The sequence below is a fragment of the Hyla sarda genome, chromosome 10 (assembly GCF_029499605.1).
Source record: "Hyla sarda isolate aHylSar1 chromosome 10, aHylSar1.hap1, whole genome shotgun sequence".
In the NCBI taxonomy this organism is placed as follows: Eukaryota; Metazoa; Chordata; class Amphibia; order Anura; family Hylidae; genus Hyla; species Hyla sarda.
In genome coordinates, this window is record NC_079198.1 from 106,097,540 (window position 1) to 106,112,798 (window position 15,259).

General features: G+C 43.9%; 1 protein-coding gene across 4 annotated transcripts in view; it reads left to right on the forward strand.

Annotated features, from left to right (window-relative positions):
• Positions 1–15,259, forward strand: part of MXRA8 (matrix remodeling associated 8) — a 56,882-nt gene that overhangs the window by 19,426 nt on the left and 22,197 nt on the right. For 2 of the 4 annotated variants that reach the window (XM_056542537.1, XM_056542534.1), the window contains exon 2: positions 13,582–13,605. Coding sequence is in view for 1 of the 4 variants with exons in the window: in XM_056542534.1 (XP_056398509.1) it covers positions 13,582–13,605 (24 nt within the window). In the remaining 3 variants the exon portion in view is untranslated. Of the gene's footprint in view, positions 1–7,487; positions 7,507–7,900; positions 8,116–13,581; positions 13,606–15,259 lie in introns of those variants that run through there. The other 2 variants (XM_056542538.1, XM_056542535.1) reach the window with 2 other exon arrangements.

Genomic DNA, 15,259 nt, shown 5'->3' on the forward strand with positions numbered 1-15,259 from the left:
ATGCGCATAGCCGCGTGGACTGCAGGAGCTCCGTCCTCCGCATCAGCACCCAAGGGAGTACTATTTAACATAGTTTCTATATAGTTTACTAATTTATATGTTATAGTTTGTATGGTCGTCCTTTTATTAATGTTATTTTGGTTTTTACCATTTTCTTTTCCCTACATGACGTAGATCTCGCCTGCCCAGTGGGCGTATCTGGTTTTGTTTTACAATTTTGGCACCCATATGTCAGTATATAAAAACCAAGCTTGTCCCACTGTCTGTACACAAGCCTTTTTACCTGAGGAAGAGGCCCTGCTGCCTCAAAATGCGTTATTATCTGGCTTAATAAAGAAACCTTTGCACCTAACAAGCAGATGTCCTTGTGGTTTGCACTACAACCCGGCTTTTCCAAGATCTTCTCTGCCATGGATGGTTTTCTGGGTCTGTCAGTGGTGTAACTGTAATAGGCGGTGTAGGGTGGAGTTCTAATTAGAATTTATTCCTCTGTAGCACAAACTCGGTGTCTAGAGGCCAATAGGACAGGTCTGTACCTGCAAACAGCTTCACAAATGACTTAAGATGGCTTTATAGTAGAACTTGCACAGGTGGGTTTATGCTGATGCAAGACATTCTGCTGTTATGCGTTATGTTATTGTTCCTCACCTTACAAATATATGCTGAGCTTTTGATTCCATACATCCTTAAGGCAGAATTTTAACATAGTTTTTTAAGCTTCTTGGAAAATTTGTGCAGCTAAAATGTTAATGTGAACCCAGTGAAAATGTAAAAAAATATCTAAATAGAAATAACCCTATATAATGTGTGGGAGATTAACTCCATAGAGCCAGACAAAATCACAGCAAATGGAAGTCAGAGACAGGAACACGAAAGTGAAGTTTAAACAGAGTTTCTCCTGTTTTTATTTTCCAGCAAACAAAAAATAAAAAAATACAGCCTTCCCACTCAAGCATAAAAAACAAAAAAAACACAAATTAAATCCTGCTTGTCCAGCACTGACTATTCAGAAATAATCCGCATCTATACAGGTGTCTTACTACCAGACACCCAACAAAACAGTCAACAAATGTGTTACTCGCATAGGTGACAATGTCCCTTTTTTGAGGCTGCAAAACTCTGGATTCAAACTATCATCAGTGGTTACTCACAGCCTCACTTGCAGACTGACTCTCACCTAGTTTAAAAGCCCGAGGATGAGCTGTCTTCAGCACCTGTGCTGATCTGGGCTAGTCTGAAAGCGTGTAGTGGCCCAGGAAGGGGATGAAAATTCTGGTACCAAACCTGCCTTTCATCCCATCAAAATCCAGGCCGGAAACAGGATTTACCAAAGTCCCTAGCAAGCGAAGTCTCATCAGGGATTTTAACACTTTCCTGCATTTCTCCTATTTCACCCAGCTTTCCCTTTATTGATGATGGTATTGTTGACTTAATGTGCTATATTATGCCTATGGCCTATTATAGTATCAGAGCCTGTGCATCAGAGGGTCAAATGGTCCTTTGATGGTCACTTCAATCATGTAGGGGCTGCCAGGTATTTTAGGTTTTCTTGCTATTCCCTTGTAGACACAGACTTTTGAGAGTGTTTAGCCCTTTTAAGTATACTCCCAGGGCACTTCTTAGTTGCCCAGATTGTAATATAATCTCTTTTTTATACTGCTCCTAAGTTACACCATGCATTACAGTCCGGGGCATTATTCACAGTTCCGTTGATTTGGATTCAGTAAACAAACTTGTTGACCCCTCGCAGTTTAGCTGAGCTCCTATATTGCAGTAGGAGAATCAGGTTACTTATATTAGATTGCTGCACTGTGCCAAGATCCACTCCACTCTTGGCTATAGATACAGGGTTGGGGGGTCAATATAAGTAATGAGACGTACTCAACTTTTTATGTTGATCTAAAGGGGGATTGTGTAAGGGCCTATTGTTGATATGTCCACCCTGAGGCCTGAGGAAATGCCCAGAGGGCATGAAACGGCACCGTCAATCCGGACAGGGCTCCATAACACCTACTGCCCTGCCATTTCCATCCATCCATGTATAACCACCGTCTACACTTATGAATAAAGTACACAGCATTGGAATTGTGGTGAGTGATTCACGTCTTACTTTCCCAGTTTTAGGATGTTTCTTGTCATTTGTATTTAAAGGGATACTCCGACCCTAAGACATCTTATCCCCTATCCAAAGGATAGAGGATAAGATGTCTGATCGCAGGGGTCCCGCCGCTGGGGACCCCCGCAATCTCTCATTCCGCACCAACCTGTGTGAGCTCTCCACAGCGCTGGAGGCTCCGAGTCTGAAGCGTTACGACCACGGGGCCAGAGTATCGAGACATCACGTCCCGCCCCCTCAATGCAAGTCTATGGGAGGGGGCGGGACCCCAGCGATCAGACATCTTATCCCCTATCCTTTGGATAGGGGATAAGATGTCTTAGGGCCGGAGTACCTCTTTAATATAATCTCTATATGGTGTTTTCGGTATGCCCCATGTGTTCTCTGAGCACCCTGGGTACTAAGTAACAGTAGGGCCATAGTATGATGCTGTGCCATCATGGTTAGAATTGCTGGGCAGCTCACAGAAGGAGATGCCAGTTCTAGAAAATAAGGGACTTACAGTGATATACCGTATTTTTCGCCGTATAAGACGCACTTTTTCTGGGGGGGGGAAAGTCAGTGCATCTTATACGGCGAATACACACCTATCGCGGCAGTCCCTGCGGCCATCAACGGCCGGGACCCGCGGCTAATACAGGACATCACCGATCTCGGTGATGCCCTGTATTAACCCTTCAGACGCGGCGATCAAAGCTGACCGCCGTGTCTGAAGGGAAAGTGACACTAACCCGGCTGTTCAGTCGGGCTGTTCGGGACCGCCGCGATTTCACCGCGGCGGTCCCGAACAGCCCGACTGAATAGCCGGGTTAGTGCTTACAGGACACCGGGAGGGACCTTACCTGCCTCCTCGGTGTCTTCTCCGTTCAGGGATCCCCTGTATGGCCGGTGCTCTCCTTCCTCGTCATCACGTCGTCGCGTATGTGCGTCGGCGTGCGTAACGACGTGATGGCGGCGACGGAGAGCGAGGATACCCGGCCGGCAGCAGAGACGTTCTGGAGCGACGGGGACACGGCAACAGCGATGGAGCGACATCCAGGGCAGCGGTGACGGGTCCGGAGCGGCGGGGACACGTGAGCATTACCTCCTATGCAGTGGTCTTCAATCTGCGGACCTCCAGATGTTGCAAAACTACAACTCCCAGCATGCCCGGACAGCCAACGGCTGTCCGGGCATGCTGGGAGTTGTAGTTTTGCAACATCTGGAGGTCCGCAGGTTGAAGACCACTATTGGGTTCAAAATCTTTATTTTTTTTTTAGATTTTGCACCTATAAATTGGGTGCGTCTTATACGCCGGTGCGTTCTATAGGACGAAAAATACGGTAGGTATGGGCATTGTGGCACTGAGAAGTTGTGGAGCATCGGAGGGCTGGAGGCTGAAACAAGGGACATGTGCCTGAGTAACGTCATTGTCGGGTTAACCCAAGAAGAGGACTGCTGTGTGTAGTAGTATTCACCTTTGTGTTTTTGCAACCGCCAAGCATGCTGTGCCTATATGACTGTTCTGTAACTGTCAAGATTATTATACCTCTCTGGGTGTCTGCCACCATCAAGATTTTGTACCACTGTACATATAAAAATAAATAAATCATCTGTTCTAACATCTGGTCTGTAATCTATTCTTCAAGAATAACTCAGTATGCTGACCATATGCCCTCACAGACATCATAGAAGTTGGGCCACCATTTGGAACCCCCCCCCCCTCCTTTATATGCCAAAGCAAGTAAGGGTTTGTTGACACTATGTATTTAGCACGGAATTCTGCGTCAGAATTCCGCGGTGTGAACTCCTAACATTAGTGTGAATGGGTCTTCCGCAGACCCATTCACCCTGCGGATTTTCAGCGGCACCGCTGAAATTGATCCGCGCAAAGAAAGAACGTTCATTCTTTGCACGGAAGTCCACGAGCAGTGCATAGCCATCAATGGTGATGATGCAGTGCCGCACAGTCCTACCGCCAAAGTATATCGGTGGCGGCCACCAGATGGAATATCCGCTCGCGGAATTCTGCGAGCGGAGAATCCGCTCCAAATCTGTAGCCTGAACATACTCTAAGAGTGTTTTGGACTACATTTCCTATGATACTTTTACAGCCAAAATGCAGCCAAAGCATCATGGGAGATGTTGTCCTAAGCATCTGCAGTGCCAAAGGTTACCTATGTCTGGTCTAGACCTACTGATATAGATAGGCACTGTGTAATGTTCAATTTACCCTGTGGTGGCGCTGCAGGGAAATTGAACTCTTACTACCTAAAAGATTTCAACTGATTGCTTTGTGATTAGCATATGGTCAAGGAACCCTTCTTAAGGCTGGGTTCCCATTACGTTTCCTCCCATATGGGAGCGCATACGGCAGGGGGAGATAAAACCTTGCGCTCCCGTATGTAATTCATTTCAATGAGCCGGCCGGAGTGAAACGTTCGGTCCAGTCGGCTCATTTTAGTGCCGTATGCGCTTTTACAACCAGACCTAAAACCGTTGTTGACCACAGTTTTAGGTCCAGGGAAAAAGTGCATACGGCGCAAGAATGAGCCAACCGGACCGAACGTTTCACTCCGGCCGGCTCATTGAAATGAATTACATACGGGAGCGCATAGAAAGGCATACGGGAGCGCGAGGTTTCTGCTCCCCCCTGCCGTATGCGCTCCCGTATGGGAGAAAACGTAATGGGAACCCAGCCTAACAAGCAGTTAACCATTTTTAGTTTACTTGTACTTTATTTAGTACGATCCTTTAAGCAACAAAATAAATGTTTATATCTGTTTATTAGGAGGGATTAAAAATAATGTTTTGTCCTATCAAGTTTAAATCCTGTGTGTTCTGACATTTGAATGTCAGGTGCCTGGCGAGGAATTGCTGGGTGGAACTGTCCATTCCTATGATATCTAGTCATTGTAAATGGCATCATTTGTTCTGCATGAAGAATAAGGGCCGTATCTGTCTTCACTTCCCCGTGGGCAGAGATTTGGCAAATTGTAAAATGGTCTGAATGCATGAATGGCGGAGATAGCTCTCAGAAAGAAAAATTAGGATAATGGGATTGGGCACGGGTGCATTTAACTGGACGGAATTGTGTTCAACAGAGGAGAAAATAGGCAAAACGTAGTGTGAAAAAACTGAATATCATAGTAAGGGGCATGGGGTGTATCACGTCACGTCCATGCTTGTCTAGACTAGAACGACTGGCAGAATTTGTGATGAAGACAATGTGATTGACAGGCCAATGATCAAAAACAACAGGAAAATATCAGGGTAGTGTAATATAACAGGAGGGAGATCGAAAATCTGCCAAAAAGCAACATGTCATCAGTCTGTCCCTGAGTTATGTTTCTTGAAATGGAATTCCTATATGAAACTATCCTGATAGATCACTACATGTTATTATTACAGAAAAGGGTTCTGCAGAGAGAATCTATAGGCTGGGCATAGAACAACCTGTTAGATTGGCACTTGTTTACAGACCCTATTACAGGGCTCCTGCATTGTGTGGGAAGGCTGCATGAATGATCGATAGACGCGTCAAAAAAATCAACTCTTGTCGGCCACACATCCCCTATTACATGGAGAGATGTGCGGCCGACAAGTGAGGATTTGTTTTTTTGAGGAGTCAAAACAACCTGACCCGCTGACGAGGTGTATTTACAGCATGCTATTTTGTACTGAAAAGTGCCACAGGCAGAGGAGCAGACAGGGAATGCATAGCAGGTGCTTCAACCTCACTGGTTGTTTGATGTGTCTGCTGTGAAATGAGATGTTCTGTGAACGGTTCTGGGCGGGGAACTGGCAGGAGTGCTGTGGGAGAACTGTGATAAAGAGCTAAGGAAAAGCAATGCATTCTGGGAATTGTTATACTGAGGAACTGGGAACTGCTTAACCAGGAAGTAATGAGAGGAAATAGTAGGAGAGAGGATTGCATACACACAAAACAAATGGATTTTTGGTGGTTTCATAACTGGTGCAGACAGGTACCCCAGTACTATACTATATGAGAACCAATACTATATGCTTTTACAGCATTTTTTTTTTTTTTACCTGATCGAAGAGTACCTCTTTATTCCTCTTTGACACAAATTATGATCCAAAAGGAATAGCTGCTGGCCAAATGAATGGTGACATGTTAGATAAGTATAGGCAACTGTGGGTGGTCCAAAAGGGTAAAACCTCCCCATCTATTAAAGGTGTCCTCCGGTGGAAAACATTTTTTTTTAAATCAACTGGTACCAGAAAGTTAAACAGATTTGTAAATTACTTCTATTTAAAAATCGTAATCCTTCCAGTACTTATCAGCTGCTGTATGCTCCACAGGAAGTTCTTTTCTTTTTTGAATTTCCTTTCTGTCTGACCACAGTGCTCTCTGCTGACACCTCTGTCCACATGAGGAACTGTCCAGAGTAGGAGAGGTTTGCTATGGGGATATGCTTGTACTCTGGACAGTTCCTGACAGGTGTCAGCAGAGAGCGCTGTGATTAGACAAAAAAGGAAATTCAAAAAGAAAAGAACTTCCTGTGAAGCATACAACAGCTGTTAAGTACTGGAAGGATTAAGATTTTTAAATAGAAGTCATTTACAAATCTGTTTAACTTTCCGGCACCAGTTGATTTAGAAAAAAAAAACATTTTCCACCGGAGTACCCCTTTAAAACTTCAGGTACATTTTTAAAGGAGACGATTCTCATACCATGATATGGCACTTTCCTACATATCATTTTTTGGCATCTGTGGGGGGGGGGGGGGGTTGTTGTATGACAGTCTATGGCAGTGGTCTTCAAACTACCGACCTCCTAGTGTTGCAAAACTACAACTCCCAGCATGCCCGGACAGCCAACGGCTGTCCGGGCATGCTGGGAGTTGTAGTTTTGCCACAGCTGAAGGTCCACAGTTTGGAGACCACTGGTCTATGGGTTATAATTTAGACTGTGTGGGGGAGATTTATCAAATCTGTGCAGAGGAAAACTTGCCCAGTTGCCCATAGCAACCAATCAGAATGCTTCTTTCATTTTTCACAGGCCTTCATAAAAATGAAAGAAGCAAGCTGATTGGTTGCTATGGGCAACTGGGCAAGTTTCCCTCTGCACAGGTTTTGATAAATCTTCCCCTGTATGTTTAAAGCTAATACAGCTGGACGCTTTGAGAAATGGAAAACACACAAAGTGACCTAGAAAAAAAAGTTATCCATTCTGCCTTAGTTTAATACAAGAAAGACTTTGATGATAGAGGGGGGGGGGGGGGGGGGGAGGGGGGTTAAGAATTTTTTAAGGTTTATTGCAAAACCAAGAGGCGTTTAGAAAAACATATTTTATTAGTAGCAGTTGTAGAAGCATCTGCATCTAATTTGGAGAATTTACACACAATCCAGGCTACCGGCAGAGTCAAATACCCAGAAATTACTAGGTATTTTTCTTTTATTAGATCTGGATGTTTAGGACTCATTAATAGCTCTGTTACTGTAACAGGCCAACCCGAGCTGTATATAATCCATATGTCACAACATGTAGAGAGCCTTAAACTGCAGATTAGAGATGAGCGAACTTACAGTAAATTCGATTCGTCACGAACTTCTCAGCTCGGCAGTTGATGTTTTTTCCTTCATAAATTAGTTCAGCTTTCCGGTGCTCCGGTGGGCTGGAAAAGGTGGATACAGTCCTAGGAAAGAGTCTCCTAGGACTGTATCCACCTTTTCCAGCCCACGGGAGCACCTGAAAGCTGAACTAATTTACGCAGGATAAGTCATCAACTCCCGAGCCGAGAAGTTCGTGACGAATCGAATTTCCTGTAAGTTCGCTCATCTCTACTGCAGATACTGTCCTAAGGAATAAGCACAGATTAGGAAATACTGGACCTTATGTTGTAAGGCAGTGTTTTCCAACCAGGGTGCCTCCAGCTGTTGCAAAACTACAACTCCCAGCATGGCCGGACATGAAATGACTGCCATCAGAATTAGCTCTAATGCTAGTCTCTGACTATTGCTGTCAACTGGTAAAAGCAGCCAATAGACACCTGGTAAGGAGTTGGCTCTTGTCCTTTTATTGTCTAATATGCACTAAAACAATTCTGAAATCTGATTGGCTGTTGTGCTGCATGCTACATAATAGACAAAGTAAACAAACAACAGAGCAGAGCTGCATGTGCTGTTCCTCCGATAGGACCCTGAAAGGGATGGTGACAGAGCAGACGTATGGATTGATATGAGATAGATAGTTGTAGGGATTGTTATATTTCTCCAAGGTACCTGTCGTATGTGGACACCAGGTTTAAGGAAGCGCATATTTCATCCAGGGAAATCTGGGGAGGAAAGAGTTGAAATTCCAGGCAAGAATTGCTAGGGATTTTAGTAAGTCCTTTTATCGGGCCTGAGTTTTTATGGGATGAAAGGCATGTTGGTAGTGGAGAAGGAGACCGAAGAAAAGAACCCTTTAGTGCTGGTGCTGCGGATCCCTCAAATGAAGAGGATGGACAAGGAGATATTCTTATAGAAGGTTCACAGTGGAACCACTTTTACTGAATAAATAAATACAATAAAAAACAGGCGATGACGCGTTTCGGGAGGTGCCCTCCCTTCCTCAGATCAGGATGAAGAATATCTCCATGTCCATCCTCTTCATTTGAGGGATCCGCAGCGCCAGCACTAAAGGGTTCTTTTCTTCGGTCTCCTTCTCCATTGCATCCAGGCCAGCAGCATTGCTGGATCCTGCAACCCTAAGAGGCAAGCAGCGGCTATATCTTCACAAGTACCCCATTTTCACTGGGGCGACAGGCTTGTTCATTTCATGCCAAAGGTGAGCAGCCACCCATATGGTCTCTGGGCCAACCCCCTGACCTATTGCTCTTCGTACCTAGGGTAATGCACTAGGCGCCGGTATCTCCCTTTTTTTTCTCCAAACAGATGTTGGTAGTGGGACTTTCAATACCATTCCTGGGCCACTGAGGGTTATCATACTAGCCCAGATCAGCACAGGTGCTGAAGACAGCTCTTGACTGGACTTTAAATGGGTACTCTGCCGCTAGACATCTTATCTCCTATCCTAAGGATAGGGGATAAGATGTGTGATGACGTCGGACCGTCAGGCCCCCTCCCATAGACAAAGAGGAATACCTCTTTAACGACTCTTTAATGACTTTACAACCACAGCTGCCCTAAGCCAGCATTCTGAACATAAATGTTTGTGAGTACTACATTTGTTCCTTGTTTTGTTGGATGGCTGGTAGTGAGCCATTTCTATAGCTGTATCGTTATTTTTGTGTTTATACTTGAGTGTGAAGGCTGTTTTTGTTTTTCTACCGAAAAATAAAGACAGGAGAAGCCTTGTATAACTGTTACTTCCATTTCTCTGTCTCTGACTGCTATTTTGCTGCTGTTTGACTTGTTCTACAGAGCTAATTTTCCACAATAGTTTTTGTTGGTGGTGAGAGGAAACATGTCTTTAGGTTCATAGCCCTGATCGTTTAAGACCCTATAAACAACCCTGGATGCTAGAGCTGCATTAGTGGTTCACGTAAAGGGATATTCCCATCTAGGACATTTAGAGCATCTCTACAGATTGTGCCATAAATGTCTGACAGTAATGGCTCCCACCTCTGGAACTCACATCTACCTCAAGATTGTGGGCCTCTGGCCCCCTTTGGCCTCGTTGTAGTCATCATGGTAGTTGAAAAGCCAAAAACAGCTATGTGAATATGCAATAAATGTCCCGGATTTGAAGACCTCTTTAATAGACCCAGCAATGCAGCTAAGAGTTAAAGATGGGGCTTCAGCCATAAAAAGAAGTTGGACCTTGGTTGCCATGAGTAACAGCTTTGTACCAGTTTATATTCATAAGACTCAGTAACGTCCTGGGGGCACTAATGACAAATATGGGTCCACGTCATAATAGGTGCATAGCTATAGGTGGTGCGGAGGTGCCTAATAGACCTTTCCCCTCATAAATAAGACACTAGTATTATAAGCAGCACATAGTAGGTGGGGCTCCTGTTGTATAATTTGAGTTGGGGCCCATGAGCTTTCAGTTTTACCTCATTCTCATGGAAGGTCTCATATCATTTCATTGGTTCTATATTTGCAGTTGCCTGTCTCAGCTCCTTGGAGATGTCATTTGTATTATGGCGACCATCTTGACCTATATATACACAGAATGACAAATAGGTCAAGTGGATAAAAATCGGACAAAATGCAGTTTATTTGTGTGTGACTGTGATGACCTGACACGTTGTTGCCTATAAAGTTATGTAACCTTCTGGCTGGCGTAGGTGTTATTCCACAGATACGTGATCAGGCCCAGCAAACACATGGCTAAATAATTCTCTGCTATAAAAACATAATATATTGCATCTAGTTAAAGGAGGCGTCCAGCGATTTTAGACCATTGTAGAAGGATTCCATGACTGCTCTGCTATTACTCCTTGGTGTTCCCACAAAGACATTACAGCAGCGTAAGCAATCTGCAGAAACATGGTAATGAAATATAATTATAGGAGAGAAGTAATATAGGGCATCGTCTTACCCTATACACCCCCTCGCCTTCCACAGAGTCACAACCACATCCCAACATCTTAGCAGGAAAGATTACAATATATAAGTTAGTCTGGTGCAGATGTCGCTATTATTTAACCCGTTCATCGCCATACAAGAGATCTGATTTATGGCAAATGTCTGGACTGAAGTTATCGAAGACAGAAAATGTTTCATTGGCTTTTGTGAGCATGTTCTGTGTCTGTGCAGGGAGGGGGAGGAGGGAGGTGGAGCTGAATTATGTCCTCCTGTGTTATCTGCATCAGTCTTAAAGGGAACCTTTTATCACTTTCATGTTGCCTGAACCACAAGTCATCGGGGCAGTCCCGATGTCTTTGCCCCACCCCAATAGCCTTGATTTGTAGACATCTCCCTCTTTGAAAATAGGGAGAGATCTGTCAATCAAGGCTGGGGGACAGGCAGAAGCTACCTGGGACCGCCCCAAAAACGAATGGTTCAGGCAGCATGAAAGTGATAGGTTACCCTGCCCCTAGTGCACACAGCACAAGCTGCAAAATAATCTGTACAGCCCATGAAGTAGGACACCATGCTTTATACTATCATGTATAATTCACTTTATACATAATGGGGGGGGGGATTAAAAACTGGATTTGCCTTTACTGTGTGTAAACTGCACCAGATTGGTTGAAAAAGTGGCCCAGCAGACAATTTTTAAATAATTCTGCCTTACTTGTGCCATGTGTGCAAATTTTTTTCAAAAAGGGGCATTGCCTTGGAAAAATGGCGGACAAAAAAACAACAGTCGTTAACTATACCACCTCAGTCTACACCACCTCTGAGGTGGTATAGTTAACGACAGTTTTTTTTTTTTTCGTCCGCCATTTTTCTGAGGCAATTTCCCCTTTTTGAAAGATGCGCCAGAGTCACTGTTTCCAATCTGGCAACATCTTAGACTGCTTGGGCTAGATAGCTGTAAGACAACAGTGTTAACCAATGAGTTACTGTGCAGCACGGTTTGCTTTAGTTTTATTTATTTTTTGCTGTACAGTATACAGTGCTTCCACAATATTAATTCGAGGACACACTCAGGGATTGGTAAAAGTTTTTGGAGGTCCCTTGGCAAACATGATTTGGGGCTTTATTTCCCCTGTGGACAAAAGAAAGAGTAGACTTGCCATAACACAGTTCATATAATAGTGACATACTGAGCAGAAAAAATACCAATATGCAGTGTAAGAAATAATGGTATGATATGTTGATAGGATACAATATGTTGACATATAACAGTGCAATATAGTGGGACATAAAATGCTATTAAATAAAACTATCATGGAGGAAGTTTAGGCTTGTTCACTTGTGGTGAAGACAGGTTGGTAGAGTTGCCTACATGAGAGATGATAAGGCCCTTTCACACTACAGGTATCATCCTGTAAAAAACCTCCGTTATTACTCCCGGCAAAAACTCCTGAAAACGTCCGTCAATAAATCCCTTTCATGTCAATGGGATTTTTTGAACATCCTTTTGCATCAGGCATGTCCGTTTTTACTAATGTCAGTTGTTATTGCCGGCACCAAAGACGGTGCATGCACAAATTTTTGTGTGTACAGCAGTACAGCTTTACAAAAAAAGGGTTAAAAACCTGATATAAAAAATGGATATAACTTGTAATAACGGATGAACAACATCAGTTTTTTTTAAAGAAAAAAACCCTTAAAAATAAAGGCATTTTTTTCATCCGTTATTGTAAAATAACGGCAGTAAAAAAGCTGGATGATACCTGTAATGTGAAAGGGGCCTAAAACAAAAAAAACTGTGGAGGTACAAGAGGCTGCGAGAGCCCTAGTGACCACTTCAATCTAAAATGATCAATATAAAAAAAAAAAAAAAAAGAAAGTTGCTCAGAAAAAGCTCTGCTCCGACTCGGCTATTTACCGACCCCCCCCCCCCCCCCCCCCCCCACACACACACACACACACCACTGCAGATCATTGATTTAAAGCGGGCGCTATCGCCGCCACCGCCTCCCCCCCCCCGTCGCACCGCTCCCCCCCCTCCCCCCGCGCCGCACCGCTCTGCGTCGCACCCCCCCACCGCACTGCACCGCCCCGGCCTCATTGCCTCCCCCATCCCCGGTTTTATAATTACCTGTTCCCGGGGCCCGGGGTCCACTCTACATCTGGCTCCGGTGGCGTCCTCCTGAGCTGTCACTGTGCGCACTGACGGTGACGTCGCGTCGCATCACGTCACATCACTGCACACAGCGTAACGCAGGACGCAGCAGGAGCAAGAAGTAGGGTGGACCTCGGGCCCCGGGGAACAGGTAATTATAAAACCGGGGATAGGGGAGGCAATGGGGCCGCGGCGGTGCGGTGGGGGTCCGACGCGGCGGGTCGGTGGGGGGCGGTCGCGGTGCGGTGGGGGCGGTGCGTGGGCGGGGGAATTATCGGCAGATATCGATAATGTCCAAAATCGTGATTATTGGCCAAACCGATAATCAGCCGATAATCACGATTTTGGGCATTATCGGTATCGGCAATTACCTTGCCGATATGCCGATAATGCCCCGACCAGCCGCACTGCACCGCGTCGCACCCCCCACCGCACTGCCGCGGCCCCATTGCCTCCCCCATCCCCGATTTTCTGCTCTCTGCTGACCTCTGCTGTCCATTTTAGGAACTGTCCAGAGCAGCATATGTTTGCTATGGGGATTTTCTCCTGCACTGGACAGTTCCTAAAATGGACAGCAGAGGTCAGCAGAGAGCACTATGGTCATGACATCAGAGGAAATGCATTCCTTTTTTGGATTTCTCTTTAGTATACAGCCCCTAAAAAGTACTGGAAGGATTAACATTTTTTAATAGAAGTGATTTACAAATCTGTTTAACTTTCTGGCACCAGTTGATTTAAAAAAAAAAAAAAAAGTTTTCCACGGGAGTACCCCTTTAAGTAAAATAAACATGTTAATGCCTCACACTGTTTTGTTTTTTTTGTCTTCCAGGTCCAGTTGCCTATTTATACTCAGGTAAGAACCTAAACTACAGGTTTATTTGTTCTCTATGCGCAATTGTTTTATGACATACAGAAGTCAGGGTCTTTTGTCTACGGAGGTTTCTACTGACCCAAAGCTAGGGGATAACTAGTTGATTGGCGGGGGAACCCCGCCCAATCATGATAATGGAGGTCGCCAAGTAGATGGACTGGCCGCACTCATGTTCGGCCGCCACTTCTTTCATTCTCTATGGCAGTGTTTCCTAACCAGGGTGCCTCCAGCTGTTGCAAAATTACAACTCCCAGCATGCCCGGACAGGATATCCGGGCATGCTGGGAGTTGTAGTTTTGCAACAGCTGGAGGCACCCTGGTTGGGGAACAATGCTTTATGGGCTTCTGAACATTGCCGAGGGCTGGACTTTGTTTAGAAATCCCATATACAGTGAGTGGAGCAGTGTTTGAGCATGCGTGCAACATCTGGAGGGCCACAGTCTGGAGTCCACTGCACTATGGGTGGGCATTCACTGTAACAGCTGTAATAACTGTTTGTTTCTTGCAATGTCCTTACTTAGACTGTATTGTAGTATGAAAGAGAACAATGAGGTCCACTTCATATGACATACTGGCCTTTAGTTCTATCATATACAGAATGTGTCTGATATATTACAATTATTAAAATCTGTACAATAGTGAAATCCTGTAGACTTATATTCTTTGAATTCAGGTAGAAAACAGACATGGTCGCACATCTACAATCTTGTATAATGATCTGATTGCTTCTCAGCATAATATCAAAAACTAACAGGTTGTTAGTATACATTTTTGATCAAAAAGTACAAGCCCACTCGCCACGTCAAGGCCACCTATTTAGAGTGGGTCCCAAACGTCCCTAGCATAAAATGGCGCAGCACTGGGCGGCGACTTATATTCTTTACTTTAGAACACTGCTTATAGCCAGCGCATTTCTTCAAGCTGTAGTTTACAGATTGGTGCCAGTTACCCATCCCTGCAATGAATGTATAACATTGGAATTTCGAGAGGTTGTGAAAATGTAGGAAGTCCATAAATCCAGCTAAAAACAAGTAAATCTAAAATTCCATGCAACACAAAATGATTTCACTAGGAAAAAGTTTACATTTCTTGCTTTCTGTCACAAGAGAGAAAGATATATATATATATATATATATATATATATATATATATATATATATATATATATTCTGGTTGCCTGCAGCCACCACTAGGGGGAGCTTACTGAAGACAGATCTAAACAACTCCCATTGAACTCAGTAATATAACCTGCAAACCACAAAGCAACAATCAAAGCTGACTATAATCTGGTGTAATGCCAGGCAGCTGTTTCTGTGAATAATACTTTAGTCCAGCTTAAGACCTTTAAAATGACATTCTGTATTTGGAGGAAGTTTACATTTTAGGGACTAAAAGGCCAGAGATGAACCAATACTTTAAAGGGGTATTTATATATATATATATATATATATATATATATATATATATATATATATAGATATATATATATATATAGATATATATATATATATATATATATATATATATATATCAACTGGCTCCAGAAAGTTAAACAGATTTGTAAATTACTTCTATTAAAAAATATTAATCCTTTCAGTACTTATGAGCTTCTGAAGTTAAGGTTGTTCTTTTCTGT